Source organism: Sceloporus occidentalis, unplaced genomic scaffold, assembly GCF_023333645.1.
Source record: "Sceloporus occidentalis isolate IW3139 unplaced genomic scaffold, rSceOcc1.0.p SCAF_1, whole genome shotgun sequence".
Lineage (NCBI taxonomy): Eukaryota > Metazoa > Chordata > Lepidosauria > Squamata > Phrynosomatidae > Sceloporus > Sceloporus occidentalis.
The window spans coordinates 82,898,240-82,917,580 of NW_028316981.1; the positions used below are offsets into that span (position 1 = coordinate 82,898,240).

At 38.3% G+C, this 19,341-nt stretch overlaps 1 protein-coding gene and 1 long non-coding RNA gene across 7 annotated transcripts in view; one reads left to right on the forward strand and one right to left on the reverse strand.

Annotated features, from left to right (window-relative positions):
• LOC149321733 (transcription factor COE1) overlaps positions 1 to 19,341 on the forward strand; it is a 483,412-nt gene that overhangs the window by 418,164 nt on the left and 45,907 nt on the right. For all 5 annotated transcript variants that reach the window (XM_089527644.1, XM_089527686.1, XM_089527655.1 and 2 more), the window contains exon 11: positions 7,070 to 7,158. In XM_089527644.1, the coding sequence (XP_089383770.1) occupies positions 7,070 to 7,158 (89 nt within the window). The remainder of the gene's footprint in view (positions 1 to 7,069; positions 7,159 to 19,341) is intronic.
• On the reverse strand, positions 943 to 11,925 carry LOC149321734 (uncharacterized). Of its 2 annotated transcripts, none has more exons than XR_016281475.1 (4): positions 11,814 to 11,925; positions 3,378 to 3,444; positions 2,119 to 2,236; positions 943 to 1,529 (listed from the first exon to the last, which is right to left on the reverse strand). It is a non-coding gene; the product is annotated as an uncharacterized LOC149321734 (long non-coding RNA). The 2 variants fall into 2 exon arrangements; XR_016281474.1 differs by lacking the exon at positions 11,814 to 11,925 and adding an exon at positions 5,197 to 5,283.

The window sequence follows — 19,341 nt, forward strand, 5'->3', positions numbered from 1 at the left end:
GTGGAGTCTCCCTCCTTGGAGGTCTTTAAGCAGAGACTGGATGTCCATCTGTCAGGGATGCTTTGATTGAGAATTCCTGCATGGCGGTCTCTTCCAACTCTGTGATTCTAGGATTCTACTAATTGTAAGTAAATAAAAAAAAGGAATGTCTTATCTATTGTAGTTGTACATGGGTGCCCAAGTGACTCTTTCAGTAAGCATTGCAATTTTAAAAGTTTACATTTTCAGTGATACTTTGCATTGGTTGAATGGTCAAAATTGTTACTGACACTTCATTCTGAAACTGAGATTCTAGATGATGTTGAATATATACAAAAATGTAGTACAGCATGTGTACAATCACATTGGATGACAACAGGTCTGTCACTAGAAGAAGCCAGAGACAGAGGTGCTAGTTTTTCAGTTTGATTTGGTAGTGAAATGTTATTTCTAATCTGATGAATGTAATGCCTGTTTATTTAGACTTTAAGTTGCTGCAAAATTGAAATTGTACATTTCTTATTAGCAACATATCTTTCTATTTCTAGTTAAGAATGACGTAATGCTGCAGTACAATTAAGAAAAGGAAATTAAATTCACAGGAATATGTTTAAGTGAAAGAGACATATAAAGTCATAAAAGCAGGGAAACTCTGAGTTAGGTTTCCCATAACCTTTATAACACCAAGCCTAGTGTCTTAGTGGAGCCTGCTCCACCCACTTCCATTTTCCATTGCCAATGGGCATAAACACTTGGGAGGAAAAGTTTAATGAAAAGGAAACTTTATAAAGAGTAAATCATATATCAACAACAAGCACAACAAATCAACAGCAAGCACAACAAAAATAGCCCCAGTGCTTGTATGTTTCATTTAATGATCTTTAATTAGGAAAGAAAACTTTCTTTGCATCTGAGATTTGCAAAATATACTCTTTCACTTGATGATGTGTGTGTGAAGTGGATTTTTATGCTCCCCTGTGGACCAATTAAAGCCCTATTGCATACAAAGGTGCTTGGTTGAGAACTTGCTGCATCAGTCTTGTGGCTCAGTAGTGTTTGCTGCTGCATACAGAAAAGTAAATGGCCAGATAGGGACATAAGCTTTCCTGGCGGATCCGGGGGCTTTTTGCCAGAGTTGTCATTTGTTGTCATTTTTGTTTGCTTTATCTCCTTTTCAGTGCAGTTTGCACAGTTTTTAAAATGTTGTCTGAAGGGTAAATTTCAATTTTAAAAAGTGCCAATACAGTGTTAAATACTGGAAGGACAATTATTTCAGTTATACTTGAAGAACAGTGATTTAATATGAAGATATAGAGTCTGTTGGTGGCTGCATCTACACTACAACTTACAAGAACTGCACTGGCTTCCAATTTGCTTCTGAATTCAATTCAAGGTCCTGGGTTTGACTTACAAACAGCATGGGGCAGGATATGTGAAAGACTTTCTCCCATATGAGTCTGCCAGAAATATGAGATCTTCAGTGGAGACTCTGTTGCATGTTCCAATACCTCATGAAATTTGGTTGTTCTGTATGTGTAACAGGATCTTCACTGTAATAAGGAAGCAAAGACATTTTGAAAATGTTCAAAAACATAGAGATGTTTTTTGAGTGTTCAGAAACCGTGACAAGAACAATCCTGGAGTGACAAGAATCTTAGTTTGGGGCTTTTTCTGCACAAAATCTGCACCTGGTTGTTTTGTGCAGGAATCAGTAATTTCTGTGCAGCAAACAAGGTTTTCTGTGTGGAAATAATATTTCAACATATAACTTTTAGTTCATGTGCTGAAAATGCTGTTTTCTGCACACAAAATTCTATTATTGGGGATTTATTCTATATAAAATTTGCACAGGGTTGATTTGCATAGAAAACAGCATTCGGGATAGTAAGCCGAATCTTCTGCACAGAAATTAATATTTTTACATTGAAATATTATTGTCATGTAGAAGATGCTGTTTTCTGTGCAGAAAATGCTGATTTCTACACATATCAACCTCATGGAAATTTTGCATAGAATGAATTGTGAATAGATTTTGAAAACTGTGTGGTTTTTGAAGACTTTCTCCTAGTGGGAAGGAAAATGCTGAAATTATCCATTGCTCCCTTCAAGTAAAATTTTAATAAAGAATTATATCCCTACCGTAGCAGCACTCTGACTATGGAATCCCCAATCAGTGCTTGTGACATTGTTTCAAATTCTGCCTTCGCATATACTTCTGCATCCCATTGCAGAGAGGTTTTCTTTGCTCTGTAACCAGCTTACTCAAGGTAGATATCAAAGTGACAGAAGAAAATATTTGAGAAGTGGCCAAAAAAAGAGAAGAGAAATTAATAAATAAGTGACACCATCAATGCAAGCAAAACAAATCACTCAGATATATCTTTTGTCCTGGGGTCTAAGATATCTCCCAAATGTTCCCATGTAGTGTGTTTATTTTTCCTCAAATAATAACATTAAAATGTGTCTAATTCAATTATTCCCCACAGTATTTGAATGAGTTTCCCAAGACTAACCCAAGTTCAACGTGATATTTGAACAGATTCGTTTAATTGCTGATATTAAGTGTCGATCATTCTGCTGTAAGTTGGCAGCATGGCTGGAGATACAAATTCCTCTCTCCTCTATGTCAGACAGTCATTCAATTAACAACAAAAGCTATATTGATACAGCAGGAGCTCATTATAAGAAACTTATTGGAAAAAAGAAAGGGAATCCTTTTAATTCTAATTTCAAACTGAAAAAAATAGACAATGCAAGAATTTATATATATATATTCTGCTTAATTACTAGAGTGATGAATACATTTAATATTTTTGAAAAGGATATTGAAACAAAATTGGTGAACATTTAAACTGCAGTTCTGAAAACATTAAAATAATTACTTGCCCAGTTCTCAGTTTCATAGATCTGTATTTTTTCCCCCTTGTACTCAAAGTATTGGGTTTTACGAGTTACAGTTTGAAATACAGTGCATAAAGTGCTTCTAAGGCACACTCTGTTCAAGCCTAATCTGAAAGTAACTTCTTCCTCAAGGGTTTAAGTAGTAATTCATAAAATGGAAAGAATAATAAATATTGTGCCTTAACTCATACACTAGCACAGATAGACAGATTTTGTACACCTGGGTGTAATTTTAGTTAATTCACACAAGAGACAGGTTGAAAGTTTACTGTTTAGATAGGAGAAAATGGCTTAAATCTCATATTTGCAAAAATGATTACATTACCTTAAATGAAAATGCTATTCTATTAGCTACTTCAATAAGCACTGCATTTAGAAAAGTATTTTAATAAAAAGTTGCCTGAAGTTCCACACAACTTGAAATACATAAGTGAGGGAAAAGTACTTACTTTGATTTAGATGTCTTTTGGAGGTGTAATTATTGGCTTTTTACTCACCTATGTAAAACAATGTACTTTTGTAAATGGATTTCTGGCCACTTTAATCCATTTTTTCTTTTTATTTCTTTAAAAAAAACCAGAAAAAGTAAGCACAGTCAATCAAAGAATTTTAAGGTTTATTTCCTCTTTAGAAATGATTGATAGCCTTTTAGATTTACAAGCTGACAAGTTAAAGGGTGCTATTGGTATAATTATGTACTATATTCACAGTCTTTCAATTTAAATGTCCTTTTAAAACCATGAGATTATCATACCTGTATTTTGAAAAGTAGGCCAGTCAGTTTGGGTTGGTACACAAATTGCTTCCATTAGCCTTTGGACCTATTTGAATTTAATACAGTTTTTTAAAGTCAGTAGTACTTTCAATGTACTTTTTGAAATTTAGGGTAATGGGAACGCATTTTAACTATGGTATGTGCTAACTTTGTTTTTAATGGATGATGGATGTCAGAAACATAAACACTGACTGTTACTCCATCTATATCTAAAAGTACTTTTTTTTTAAAAAAAATCTTATTGATATTTTTTTCTATCTATAGCAAAAAACATTTGTGTAGTAGGACATTGGGGAACGATGGAATACAGTTTATGTATGGCCAAGGAGGTTGCTTTCATTCCATCTCTCATTGAAAACAATGGCAAAAGCTTCAAAGAATCTATAAATGAATTCATTTATTCACTGCTATAAAGAAACAAGTTAATCTAGAATTTAAGCAGCATATTTGCACCAAGAAAACCATTTATTTTGTCTGAGACTTGAACAATAATATGGTGGTGTCTTCAAATCTCTACATTCTTCTACTTGTTTATAAAGAAACATGTATAATTTCAATTGCAAGTTTCTGGTTCAAATTTAAAACTTACTAGCAACTGATCAAACAGTCTGATAGATAATTCTGCTCTACACTTGGTCTTATTGCATTTTCATATAACACAGAAGGAAAGTGATTCAAGTCAGTAAAATCATCTCTTCTGTGTTAATTTTGCTACTTGCTATAATAATTAATAATAATAATAATAGAATTATATCTTGCTTTTTCTCCAATATTGGGACTAAACACAGTTTACAACATATTTAAAATAATACAGATTTAAAACTATTAAAAAACTTTAGTTTAGCCTTATTAGTATATGAGTAGTTTTCAAACATTAAATAGACTTCCCCAGCATCCATCTCAAGTCATTTAGAGGGTCATTAGCAATCAGGGGAAATGTCACACATCAGACATTTGAGACTGCAGATTGCAAACTGCAGTGTATATTATTATCTGTGATCCAAAACACATTGCAGAAGTAATCCAGTTTGAGACTGCTTTAACTGCCCTGGCTCAATGCTAGGGAATCTACATTGCCATTCATGAATCTTCTCATTTTAAAGATGTGGAGATGAAATTGAGATGTGGCAGCTTGGACAGTGAGACTGTATTTAAAATGGATAGTGATCTCTAGATATGCAACACTGTGTCTTCTAAATACAGCCAGTAATTCTTGCCACTATGTTTTCTTCTAACTAATTATTGATGCTTAAGTTTAAAAGTGCTCATAGGTGACTGAATGGTTGCGTTTGCTAAGCAGCCTTGAACTCAAATCATTCTGCTTTCACTTAAAGAAATTCCTTTAGTTGAAAAATATATGACTATCTTACATTTGTGTTCCTTTATCAGTGCCTTCTCTTTGGTTTTTACATTTCATGAATGAAGTTTTTTAGTATGTGATCTTATCTTCTGATGGTTGTTTTATTAGTCTTTTGAATTTTGTTTTATTGCATATATAAAGTAAGAAGCTTTTAAAAATTAGAGCGAGGCAAAATACGTACGTGTATGGGTCTTCAAGCTGCCTGCCATTTTATGGTGACCATATGAATTTCATAAGGTTTTCTTATGCAAGGAATCCTCAGAGGTGGTTTTGACAGTTCCTCCCTCTGAAATATAGTATACAGTTCTTGCTATTTGTTGGTGGCCTTAGCTCCCAAGATCATACAGGGAAAATATAGGTTCTGGATGATGCAGGGCCCATCCTCATGAGGGCTATCTAGCCCATTTTAGCACCTCTCCTTTCTGCCTCCCCCGCAGCACAACACTGCATTCCAAAACTTCCTCCACCATTTACAGTGCACCCTTTGTACCCACTGATCCATGGTTCCATGTGTCTTGACAATATATATATTCCAAAATGAAAACCTTTATTTTGCCTTTTTATATATGGTACACCATTTTACTGTGCCATTATATTTAATTGGAACTTCAGCATTCATGGATTTTGTTATCCACAGGGGGTCCTGGAACCAAATCTCAGCAGATACCAATAGTTCACTGTATATGGTCTCTCTCTCTCTCTCTCTCTCTCTCTCTCTCTCTCTCTCTCTCGCACACACATACACACACACACACACACACACACACACACACACCCTGGTTTGCTTTTATCTCTCAACAACCAATTTTTAATAAGAACTTGTCACTTCATCATCATACCCACAAATTTTGCATTTCTATAGCTATTCATATAGCCTGCTTATAAAGGTCTGTGCCTAGTTACTAGTCCATCTCATGCAGCTGAAGAAGTTCTACAAAAGCTTATGCTACAGTTTCTTTCTCTCTGGGTGGAACAGATGTGCACGAAAGAGTGGCCTGAGTCTGCTCTGGTCAGAAGCAGGTCAGAACCCCACTGTCTGCATGGCCCACTCCCAAGGCAGGCCATAGATGCAGGGACAGACTGACACTGCCAGGAATCGGACTATCCTGGGTCCATTTTGCTCCAGTCATAAGGACCAGAGTGTGGCTTTGGTGTGGCTTCCGGTCTCTGAGGAGGCATTTAAACAGCATGCCTCCAAAGTGACTGAAAGCCACTTGATTTGGCCCATCTGTTCAGGCCCTCTGTTAGTCTTCAAGGTGCTACATCTTATGTCTTTGAATATACTGTTTTGCAAAAAGTCCTGAAATGTGAAAAGGTTACTAACAAATGTGTCCAAACTCTAGTAATTTCACCCAGCAGGAAGAAAACATTTGAAATTATATGTGCTTGCAAACAAAAATGAAATGTGACAATTTCCATACTTAATATTTGGCAGAAAATAGTTACCATTTGGCTAGGATGTCAAACCATCTGAGAACTTTGTATGATAGTAACTGGCTGCATACTGTTCCCCCCCCCCCCTCCTTCATATAGTTCATTTCTTGGGGGTTTCGCAGGAAGTAATGATGGCTGCAGTGAGGGCAAATTTGTATTTCACAAGGAAAATGTTTATGATTTTGTTTATAAATAGGATCAAATACATGTATAATCTACAAGCATAAAAGGCTATTTGGTATCTCAGCCCCTCCACAATAAAAAATAATTCATTCCAGCAATGTGATGGAAAACCTTGTAAAGCAAAGTACAGAACATGCATCAAAGAAATTTCATCAAGCCATCCAGGAATATAATTGTTTCTTACTTAAATGTTTTTTTTATAAAGACCAAAACTTTTTGTCACCTTGTCACAGATACACATACCATAGGCTCACATTTAACCTCAAAGAGTGTTTGAATTTCAGCTTCACAGTCATTGCTGATTTAAGTGAAAAAGAGCGAGGGAAGAGGTTGCTGTGATAGTTTCCAGATATGAAAAAGCATTAAATTCAATAAACTTGCCAACAGAGTGCTTTGTCTCATAGCTTATTGGATAATTATTATGTTTGTTGTTTCAGCTCTGAATGAACCCACCATTGACTATGGTTTCCAAAGGTTACAGAAAGTCATCCCAAGGCACCCTGGTGACCCTGAACGCTTGCCAAAGGTCAGTAAAAAAAGTGGTGTGTATGTGAATATATCTTTTAGATGCCCACATCTCCAACAGTTTTGTTTTGTTTCAAAAGGAAATGTTAGTACTGTAGACACAACAGCTGTGTAGAACCAGTGCTTGGACTGAGAAAGTGGAATCTTGCCTACTGCCTTCTTTCCACTGATGCATCAATCAAGTCCTTGCTGCAGAGTCCCCACATGTCCTCAACAAACATGTTATTTTTTGCACATTAGAGTTTTGGTAGGGTAAATAACATTGCATACCAACTGAGCTTTCATGATTCTACATGTGTAAGCTTTAGGCAACACCCTATCTGGTGTGCGGAAGTCAAGAGATATAGGTGTGATCTCACACTTTCTCTGCATATTGATTTTAAATATGTATATTGTCTGAAAAATTCTTTTGTGTGTTTATAACCAAATTAAAAATGCAAAAGCATTTGAATCAATGTAACCCAAGGGATACAAGTGTAGCCCAATGCAAATGACCAAGATTATGACATGCAGTCGCCAATCATTTATTTGTTTGTTTGTTACCTCTCATTTCCTCTCATTTTCTCAGCTCTAACAAGCTTTTGTGCTGGCATGCACATGTCCTTTATTTGCTGAGCCTATTTTCCTTTTCTATTCCTTTTTTTCACATTCTTATTTTATGATATGATAGTGATGTTTGATTTACATAAGCTGCTTTTGTAAGACATTATTGAGTATGGTATATTCATTAAATGAACAGGGTAGGAATTCTTGAATAATTAATCAATATTTATGATTGGGCTCATTAATGTGGGTTGAACCACTGTCTCTGCTTTGGGTTACCACATATTCATCTCCTGAATGTGTATGGTGCATACAGAGTCTAGTGCTACTTTTGAATGTAAAAAATAAACTATAGATCATTATGAGAATGAAATACATCCCCTCTTCTGCTGTGCCATGAGCAGTTTAGTATTGCCTGAACTCTAAACTGAGGTATAGTTTGTTGAAATGAGCCAAATTCATAATCCAAGGTTTGAAACTGGGTTGTTACATTTATGAAAGAATAATTAAGATAAGCCACAGGTTTTTTTTCCCAGATGCAGACATAACAAGGTGCAGTAAATCGAGAATGGAAGTGCAAATTCTAGTTTATTGTTACATCACAGTAAATTATTATATGTCTAGCTTGTGAATACATGGGCTTTGTACTGATCTGTCAATTATTTATTATAACAAACCCACTCACACATAGAGATATCACTGTGTATAGAACTCAGTGTGGCATACAGTATAATCTATGGTAGAAAATAAACTACATATTTTTCTTCAAATTTAGACATAACAAGTTGCAATTAATAAAAAATGGACGTTCAAATGCTATTCTGTTGTTCATAATAAAGCCGCCACATAAAATATGTATTTTGTTTACACCAAATCTTTTTACCACCATGCACCTTAAAATACAGATAAATGCCAAAAATGCAGAGGGTTTTTTCTCCCCAGCAAGATTTGGTAGCATAGCTTTCCAGCAACTAGAATAGTCACAGGTTATAAAGTTCAGCTTCATAGCATTGTACATAATTTTAAGATACATTTCAGTATATTTAGGTGATATGATTATTCACCCATGACATAACCCATGCATAATCAGAATATGCGAGGCAACAGAAACAGCATATACCTCATAATGTGTGACAGTTCTGCATGTTTGTATTTCTATATGTGTAGCTATTGAGAAGCTGATGTGACTGACATTTAGGCCATGGTTATACATGATAATGTAAGGTTAAACAGAGTAACAAAAATACTAGCAGTGTTTGAAGGGAAATGCATCTTTTAAAAAGAAAAAGGCTCCACCGTGGATAGTCAAAAGAGGCTTTAGGTTTCCTATGCTGTTGCGGCTGCCAAAAATGAATTGAAATAATTATGTAAGCAAACAGATAGAGAAAACTTAGATTTGGGACTTCATTATATGTTACATAGAATGGCAAGTTCAGAAGCTCAAGCCATGTTAAAACTAACATCTGATCTAATATCTAAAGCTTCTGTCTCAGCTGTCAACATCTCAATACACAGTCATGGAAGAATCTTTGTGTTTTTGCTTCAGATGTTGAGTTGGAACCTAGATTTCAAAAATATGAGTGATATGGGCTTTTAAAATCTATTTCTGTGTCATGTCTTTATCATACATCAGCTTAAGGGTGTCTGTGGGTTTGGAGTGTGATCTAAAGGCACAAAGTCATGTTAGGTATAAATGATGTCACCTTTTCTATTCAAGAAACATGAGATGCATTCATATGTTTGTATCTGGACGTTTTGAGCTGAATAAATGTTAATGCTTAGAACAGGACTTCAAAACCTGCAGTTTCCAGATATTATTAAGCCCTAACTCCCATCAGCCTTAATAACATTTCCAGTGGTCACAGCTGATGTCCCACAGTATCTGAGCAGTCACATGTCCTCACCCCTGACTTATCGGACACATAATTGCAGGATCCCATGAGGAAGACTCTTTGACATTAGATTATGCAGACCATAAATAATTGCTATCTGGATGGTGTTAATTGCTTATAATGGATGCTATAACGACAAAAATGTTAGGTAGTCCTTTTAAAATTCAGTAAATGTGGAAATGATGAAATCCTATTGTAGTGCTAAAGCACTGAAGGTGTTAGATATACCTGTTGTATCATGCTTATGATGTTTAGGTATAATATTTTATTTGTTGTGGTGTGTCATCAAGTCATTTCTAGTTTATGGTGATCCTAATGGGGCCCTGTTACAAGGTTTTCCTGGCAGGATTTGTTCTGAGAAGGTTTGTCTTTCATTACTCTGAAGTTGAGAGAGTGTGACATGCCCAAGGTCACCTAATGGGTTTCCATGCTTGAGCAGGGATTGAAATGCTAAAACCACTACATCACATTGGCTCCCAGTATATTATTACAAATTTTAAAAGTGAAATACAGGTGTACCACAGTTAACAAAGCCTCTAATTAAGAAGCTCCCTTTTACAAAGTCTTTTAATGCATGCTTAGTCCTTTCCTGCTAATCTTCTGATTAGCTGTAAGATTTTTAGCAACACTGGCATCAGGAGAATGCTGAAGGAGAGATGGAGAAATACAGATTTTCAGCAGTGTATAAAGAGTTAAAGCCCCCATATCCACTGCCAAAATCCAAACCTGGGTCAGGGCTTCTGAGACCTAGCGGCATTTTTCTGAAGGAATTGCATTGCCCTGTTGTTGTTGTTGTTGTTGTTGTTGTTGTTGTTATATCTTGTCTTTTTCCCAGTTTAGGACCCAAGGTGCCTTCCAATAGTTTTGGGGTTGATTTTTTAAAAAACAAAAACATAGTTTCACAAAATAAAAAACTTTAAAAGTGATTAAACTATACAAAAAAATTAAACCATTAAACACACACACATACCAGAACAGAACAAAGATAACAAATAGAGTCCAGCACAGTACATTATTTAGGTGGGCTGGGTCTTATACAATCAGTCCTCAAAGGCCTATTGAAATAGAAAGGTCTTCACCTGACTACAGCAAGAGTAGGGAGGATGCCAATCTAACCTTTCTGGGAAAGGAGTTTTAGAGTATAGGAACAGCCACTGAGAAGGCCCTCTCCTGTTTTCCTGCCAGATGCACCTGTGAGAGTAGTGCAGGGGTCGGCAACCTGCAGCCCGCAGGCCGGATCCGGCCCGCCAAGGCCTTCCCGCCGGCCCCTGCGCAGTCCTGCCGCTGATTGCCGCTCATTTCCCCCGTTTTCGTGCCGCTCCGGCCGCCATTTTGTTTTCAAAATGGCGGCCGAAGTCTCGCGTGACCTCAGGATGGCAAAGGTCACGCAAGACTTCGGCCGCCATTTTGAAAAACAAAATGGCGGCGCCCATCTAGTAGGCCCAGTGCAGCCCCTGGAGCACTCCAATAGGGCTCCAGGGGCTGCAGTGGGCCTGCAGCAGGCTCCACCTCACCCTCCACCCTCCTCCTCTTCCTCCCTAAGAGCAGGGAAAGGAGGAGGAGGCAGAAGGAGTGCAGAGCGAGGGAGAAATGGAGCCAGAGCCGCAGCAAGGCAAGAGGTTGGTTCCTTGGGGGAGGGGGTTAGCTGGGTGGTGTTTGTGCAAACTTCCCTCTCAGCACCCTGTGGCTTCTCTGGGTTGAAACTGTGTGCATGCTTGCTGCAGTTTATTTTCAATTGCATTTTAGTAATTTCCTTGCTTGTAACTTTATTATTATTATTATTATTATTATTACTACTACTACTACTTGCCCTGGGTGTTCTTTCTGCAAAATGCCCTCTCACCAACTTGTGGCTTTTCTGGGTTGACACAGTGTGCTTGCTTGCTGCAGTTTATTTTCAATTGCATTTTAGTAATTTCCTTGCTTGTAACTTTATTATTACTACTTGCCCTGGGTGTTCTTTCTGCAAAATGCCCTCTCAATGAGAAAGAGGAGGAGGAGGAGGAGGATGAGAAAGAGGGGGAGGAGGTGGAAAGGTGAGTCATTTCAGGTCTGCCATGGGTTTTTTCCATTAATTTTTAAAAATATATAACACTTATTTTTGTTTTTTTATTTCATTATTTTTAGTATTGCTTTTTATTGTATTTCAATATTTTTATTATTGCTTTTTATTTCATTTCATTATTTTTATTATTTATGAAGGTGAGACAGTGTGACTTACCAAAGTGCTGTAACAAAGGTCTGCTGTAACAATGATAGTGGTGGTGGTGATGATGATGATGCTTCGGTGGAAGCTCCACCCCCAGTGTGTGGCTCCGCCCCTGGAGGGTGGAAGCTCCACTCTGGCATGTGGCTCCGCCCTGGAAGGTGGAAGCTCCACCCCCGGCATGTGGCTCCGCCCCTGGAGGGTGGAAGCTCCACCCCCTGGCTTCGGCCCCCCCAGTTGTCTGAGGGACAGTAACCTGGCCCCTGACTCAAAAAGGTTGCCTACTCCTGGAGTAGTGCAACAGAGAGAAAAGCCTTCTTAGCATAACTTTAATGGTGGTTTAAAGGCAAAATATATACAAAAATGCTTTAATGATTCATTTATTGGTAGAGTACTTCAATTAAGTTTCTAAATGACACTGAAGTCTCAGGCTGACACTGAACTTGTCACCAAGCCAAAATTAGGTAAGGTGGCCAGTTTGCTAGTTCACGGAGGCCAACATCAAAGACCATGTTCATGCTCTGAGAGAAGAAGGTCACAACCATATTCAAATTGCTGGCTAGGAGCTCTTGTCTCTTTGAAGGTCTGCAGAAATACAGTATGTATCCATTCCAGTGCATTTTCTAAGTGGGTCATTGTTTGCTCAGCAAAACATCAGAGCAGATGGTGTAATTTGGAACTGATGGCAAAACTTTAATATATGAAGGACAGCAAGAATAGCATAGATCCCTTTGCTATATTATCTGCACCTTCAAAATGTTCTACTGGGGCTCAGGAGCCAAATTGTGTCATCACTGTAGTAGTAAGTAATAAAATAATTGTTGGTGCTTTCTGCTGTCCATTGTAATGATTGCTTACTGCTTGTCATAATGCTCGTGGGGCAACCATTGTGAGCATCATTTGTCTGTGTCAGGACTGAAACTTTGCATATATAAAGCCATATACAGTTACTCCCTCCTCTTACACGGGGATCTGTTCCGGATCCCTCTGCATAAGGGGAAATCAGCGTATGCTGAAGCCCCATATTAAGTAATGGGGTGTGTGCCCCATTACTTCTTCTGGGGTGCACGCCCCATTACTTACTATGGGGCTTCAGCATACGCTGATTTCCCCTTACGCAAAGGAATCCGGAATGGATCCCTGCATAAGGGGAGGGCACACTGTGGTGTAGTGGTTTTAGCATTTCAATCCCTGCTCAAGCATGGAAACCTATTGGGTGACCTTGGGCATGTCACACTCTCTCAACCTCAGAGTAATGAAAGACAATCCTTCTCTGAACAAATCTTGCCAGGAAAAACTTGTAACAGGGCTCCATTAGGGTCGCCATAAACTGGAAATGACTTGATGGCACACCACAACAAATAAAATATTATACCTAAACATCATAAGCATGATACAACAGGTATACCTAACACTTTCAGTGCTTTAGCACTATGATAGGATTTCATCATTTCCATGTTTATTGAATTTTAAAAGGACTACCTAACATTTTTGTTACTTTTTCTGGGGTGCACGACGGGCTCTTCCGGCGTGGCTTTCAGCATATGCTGAAAGCCGCGTATGGTGCACCCGCATGCATCCCTTTGTGTACCAATATATAAATGGGTTAGTACTGTGTGGTCTAATACAGAATTGAGCAGAGTGCTGCCCATAAACTATGGACCCTATTGCATGGGGTTAACAGGCCAGCTTAACTTTCCCAAATTCAGCATTAATTCAGGAGGCAGCCGGTTCCTAACACACCTAAATTGCTGCCGAATCACCACCTGGGTCCATCTCGGATGCAGCCAGAGATCTGTAGGCCACTTCCATGGCCATTTTTAGAATTCAAAAGCTTCCAACTTCTAAAAATGGCCACAGACGCAGCATAGATGACCCTGGCTGTATCCAGGATGGACCCAGGCAGTGATTCGGTGATTTAGGTGTGATAGCATGAGTCTGCTTCCAGAAATAATGCTGAATTTGAGAAAGGTAAGCTGGTCTGTTAAGCCCATGTGATAGGGTTCTACATGTAATCCCCAATGCCATTTTTGAAGCCTGTGTGCCCTCCTGATGTCCTTCTGTCCAGGAAAATGCCGATGATGATGATGATGATGTGCCCCCAGGTCATTTGACATTGCACACCCCTGACATAACATGCTAATTAGACTGTAGGTTTAGATCACACCACATAAAATACAAATCATAGCAAGCTGCCTTATATAAAACAATTCACCTGAGTGTTTTCTGCATTTGTTTTGCAGCAACTCCCCAGTATTTTGGACATGTTTCAGCCCTCTGCTCTAGGAGCTGAACCTGTGACCTCATACATGCAAAGTATATACTCTATGACTGAGACATGGTCTGTCCCCTTGACTGTGCTGATTTTTAAAATTATTGTACACACACACACACACACACACACACACACACACACTGAAGTGATGAAGCCAAAGGAAAAATACCAAACCTATCTATGAGCTGTTTTCTAATAGCAGTTGTCCTTTTGGATATATAGTGTTGTCTCTGTATGTATATGTGTACATGTATATGCTGCAGTTTTGAGGATTGCAACAAAGGCTGCATTTGTGTATTTTGCTCCATGGAGCTGAAAATATCAAGTAAATTGATCCTGTGGGAGTAATAAATACACATTACTTTATCTTGTACTTCGTGTCTTATACCCCTGAGCCTTGATAGAACAACACCACTTAATAGACTTAAAAAAAGAGTAATTACAGTCATTGGTTGTGTGATTTTTCAGCCCTTCCAGCCCTGCCTGACCTTCTAATTTAGCTCACCGTGTCTAACTAATGCATTTATATTCATCTTTTATGAAGCATGTGTAGTACAAAATTGACTTTGCAGCCTTTAGCAAGCTATCTTACCAGGTTGAGAATCTGGTTAGCCTTACATTTGTACAATATATCTCTGTGTGTGTGTGTGAGTGAGAGAGAGAGAGAGAGAGAGAGAGAGAGAGAGAGAGAGAGAGATGCTGCTTTGTGATCTCATTCAATTATTTCTTTTATGTTTTGGAAAATATAAATAACATGTATCCTACTTTACACCTACCTTTTAAAAAATTCTACACATTTCATTATTTACAGCCAACCATGCATGCAAAAAGATGCAAGCATTTCTAAAATGATTACCACTAATGTTTCTACTTGTCAAGAGTGCTTAAATTTCCCTGCACTTTGTCTTAAAACTTATCACTGTTACCTTTTAAGCATTACTGTTATAGAAGATCATCCTGGGCTGATTTGTAAACATGGCTGACAGTTTATGATGAATGATCTCGCAAAATGTTCAGCTTGCTTCTTTGTCACATCCGTACATGTACACATTAAGGATTAAGGGAAGACCAGAGGAATCCCTGCTCTGAAAAATCCTTGAGCTAGAGAGCACACAGACAAATCTCTCTCCTGTGTTTTCTCGTAACTTCCTACCCAGTTCACTCATCCAGTGGAGCACAATTGTTCTCTGTGCATTTCTTTTCTCACCATATGGTATCCTCATTACCATACTCTAAGGGTCCATATGGGGAACTTGTGAAGTGAACTGTATTCATTTTAACTGCCAGATGAGCAGCCTTTTGCTTTGCAAGCTTAGCTTAAGTCATCTGCTGCCTTTATGTTGTTATGGCAACACAGTACCAATAAAAAATTCTAATCTACTGTAAGTATCTCGGATCACAGTATTTTAAATGCTTGCTGTAACTGTCCTCTAAAGTGAGGATGCTTGTTCTTTTAGTATGACAAAGGGTTATTACCAGCTCCAGCAGGTGGCAGTAAAGAAATTATCCCTTTTTTCCCCCTTGCAGAAGAAGTTGTATAATTACAAACTGGCATTATACACACAGTTGTCAACTGTTCCTCAGAATTTTGTTTAAAAGCATGCCTTTATTTTGCATAAGATGTATAACAATGCCTAAAGAATAGGTTTGGCTAAAACCAGATGTTGAAGCAGACCTTGCTGGAATTGTGACGCTTCAATAAACAAGAAATCCGGTTGCTTCTGTGTGTGTCCCTTCTCTGTTTCTGGATTACTCATCCTAATACAAGGATAATTAAGAGTTCCTTATAGTAGGCAACAGCAGCCTTAAATATAAATCATTTTCACCTCCACAGGCCACATGATATGTTGCATCTCTGTCTCTCCGACTATATTGAAAGTGAATGTTTGTAGTCTCACTTCATCAGTTCACATTAGCCTCATGCTGAATATTTAAACACAGAACAATTTGAACACACCATGAAGAGATGCACTTTCCATTGGAACTGCAAAGGCTCATCCAATAATAATTTAGTAAATCAGCCATTTAGTGGCTCACTTGTACTCTACATTGTGCCAAATGTTATTCAGCTCAACTGTGCATGCCAGCTAAAACTGAAATTCAGACTCTAGTCATGTGGCGGCACTCTGTTGCTCATTGGAGAAATGAAACAGAAAATCTTCTTTCTATCAGAGTATTTATGCTTAGTGATTTATCATAAATGAAGTAGAGTGACAAACACAAGCAGGAATCACTGCATGTGGTACCATCTATCCTAATTACACTAATATTGTTCAAGAATGCTTGTATATGTATTCAATGAGCAGTTTAAATATTGCATTCATAGTATTTAGTCTTCTACAAATATCAGTAAGAAGCACACGCTGAACAGCTGTAAGGAAGGGTAATGGAATCTCTAAATTTGAGCTCAATGCAAAGAACACTTTAGTTGGATCGACTTGAAAAATCATTTGAGAGTCTGACTTCTATGAACATCCAAGAATGCTAGGAGTTTTTTTTTTAAACCAGCATAGTACATGGTCTGCCTGTCTCATCATGAATGAAACAAATGCTGTTTGAGTATCATACATGCTAATTATTTTATTTATTTATGTATATTATTTATTGGCTGACCTACAACAAGAAATAAACTTTGGGCCTGTACAGACCGGCGCTTTGTGCTGGCCTGTGGGCAGAGTCAGTGCTCAGTGTCCTGATTACACTTGCCTTAACTCCGCCCCCATGGCACCATGATGGTGTGCACCGCTCCAAACAACATGTGCCATCATAACGCACCTCCAGCACTGTGTCCAAATGATGCAGCACTGAAGGGATGTCATAGAGCCACACTGCTGAGGCTATGGTGCCCCTTGGAGGTTGCAAAAAAGAGTCATGGCCTTTTGCACCCTCCAGAGGCTGGATCGGGGCTGCGGCATGAGGTTGCCACAGCCCTGATCCGGCCAGGAAAGGGGCGGCCTCCTGCCACCCCTTAGGGGCAATCTGTACAGCTCTTAAGTCTTTTATTGCTTTTATATGTTCTTCTCTAAGAGCTGGGGGTCTAAAGGCTTCCTGGCGAAACAAATATTTTGCTAGGAAAATAATGATTAAACTGAAGGCTGCAGACTTTTAACGAAGTTAAAATAGCATGTTACTGCTGCATTTCTCATTATGAAGAGCAAAAGTAAACAGGGGATTACAAAAGGCAAACTATCTGAAAGCTATCTTAAAGTTATAATCATAGATTCTCCCAGTGTGGAATGGTGCAAGTGCTAAATAGCCTTGCAACCTGGCATTCTTGCATAAAGGGGGCAGAACCACTACATGTATGTGTGAAAGCTTCCAGAGACTCTTGGAATCCAAAGTACACTGGGTTCCACACCACATAAAAGCTCTGCATACACTCCTGTCTGCACGGTAGCCCAGTCTGTGCAGACTTTTCTGATGAGTGGATAAATGCTAGTTGGTATGTGCAGTGAAAGCCAGTGTGATGTAGTGGTTTGAACGTTGGACTACAACTGTGGAGATGAGGGTTAAAATCACTCTCAGCAGTGGAAACCCATTGGGTGACCTTGGGCACATCACACACTTTCAACCTCAGGACTGCAATGGCAAACCTTCTTGAACAAATTTTGCCAAGAAAACTGCATGATAGGGTTGTCTTAAGGTCCCCATAGGTTGGAAACAACTTGAAGGCATGCAGAAAGTATGTGCAGTGCCGTAAGTGCACTGCTTAATGCAGCTGCACACAAATGTGGACAGAAGACATGAGTAAGCTTTCTGGATAGGACTTCAGAGAGCATTCATACATAGCAATAGCAGCTTCATTTATATACTGTTTTGTACCACCTAAGCAGTCTCTAAGCAGTTTGCAACTGTAAGCTAATTGCCCCCATAAGCAGGGTACTCATTAGCAACCTTGGAAGGATGCAAGCCTGAGTCGAGCCTGAGCCTTTAGCTGGTATTGAACTCACAACCTTATGGTTTGTGAGTGAGTGACTGTAGTACAGACATTTAACCACTGCACCACCAGGGCTCACATGAGATATCAGGATACTAGGAGAGTCAATTAAGGAGGCATGGAAATGTATATCTTTATAATACAATTTATTAGGGGTTTCATTTTTACATTAACTCTTTCATCTACCTTTTACATTACTCCATATAAATCTCTATGAGTTGAATCACTTTGTGACCCGTAGTATGCTCCATGCACCATTTAATGCATTACATACACCATATAATAAACCTTCCCATTTTCAGTGTTGGTGTAAACCTACTATCCCATCCCTATGGACAGTCAACCTGCCTTGTTTCTAATTTTTTCAGCAGTTGTGACAATATTGTAGAATTTTCCCAGATTTGTATCTCTTGTAGAATAACTGCCACAGTCTGTTCTACTAATTAAGTATTTCAGAACTGTCAGTCTTGGAAGTTATTTCTCAGAGAAGAAACTATAGGGTTGCTAAGCATTTACCATAGGCTCATAACACTACACTGTTGGTATTTTAGCACAGCCATGTAAAACTCCATTGTTGTGTGCTGAAGCTTAAGGGTATAAATGGATAATGTGATGAAATACGAAGATGAAATATGATTATTGCATAGTTTTCTTAGCATGCTTCCAACTGCACAGTAAATGGTTCTTCTTGTTATCATTTCATGAAGGAAGCAAGAAATGATGCAATATCACTCTCATGATTATTTTCCTAAAAACCACAGGGTTTCACAGTCAGTACTTAAGCCTGTCACTTGAAAACTGGCCCTTTTTGGTTTTGTTTCTTTTATATAAAAAGGAATGGGACCACTTAGCCATGCTTAGTGATCCATCACTGTAAAGTCAGCTGTCCCAGCCAAGCTTCTCAGAGGTCACCCTATTGAACTATCAGCTCTTATAACTATTATTGCTTATGGAACAGTAATTGAAGTACCTGGTAAAAATTACCAGGTTTAATTAGCAATGAACAATTTGCATGCAACATAATTTGTAACCAAAGCATTCATTTTATAACACTTGGACTAATTCATTTGTTAACTTTCTAATATCCATAATTCTTCAATGGTATGAACTGCAACTCCGACAAAATCTTGTGTCTTTATCCTACTTCCATTGATTTTTTTGTCCATTAAGGCAATAATCAGGCGTCCCCTCCATTCTGTTGTAAAAGTCATTTTGCTTGCAATGATATAACTCTTTTAGACAGTAACATCTTCTAAGTACCACAGCAAGAAAGCTCAGGCTGCCTTTTAGAACAAAGATGTATATATTCTGACTTTGCTGTAACCATGGCT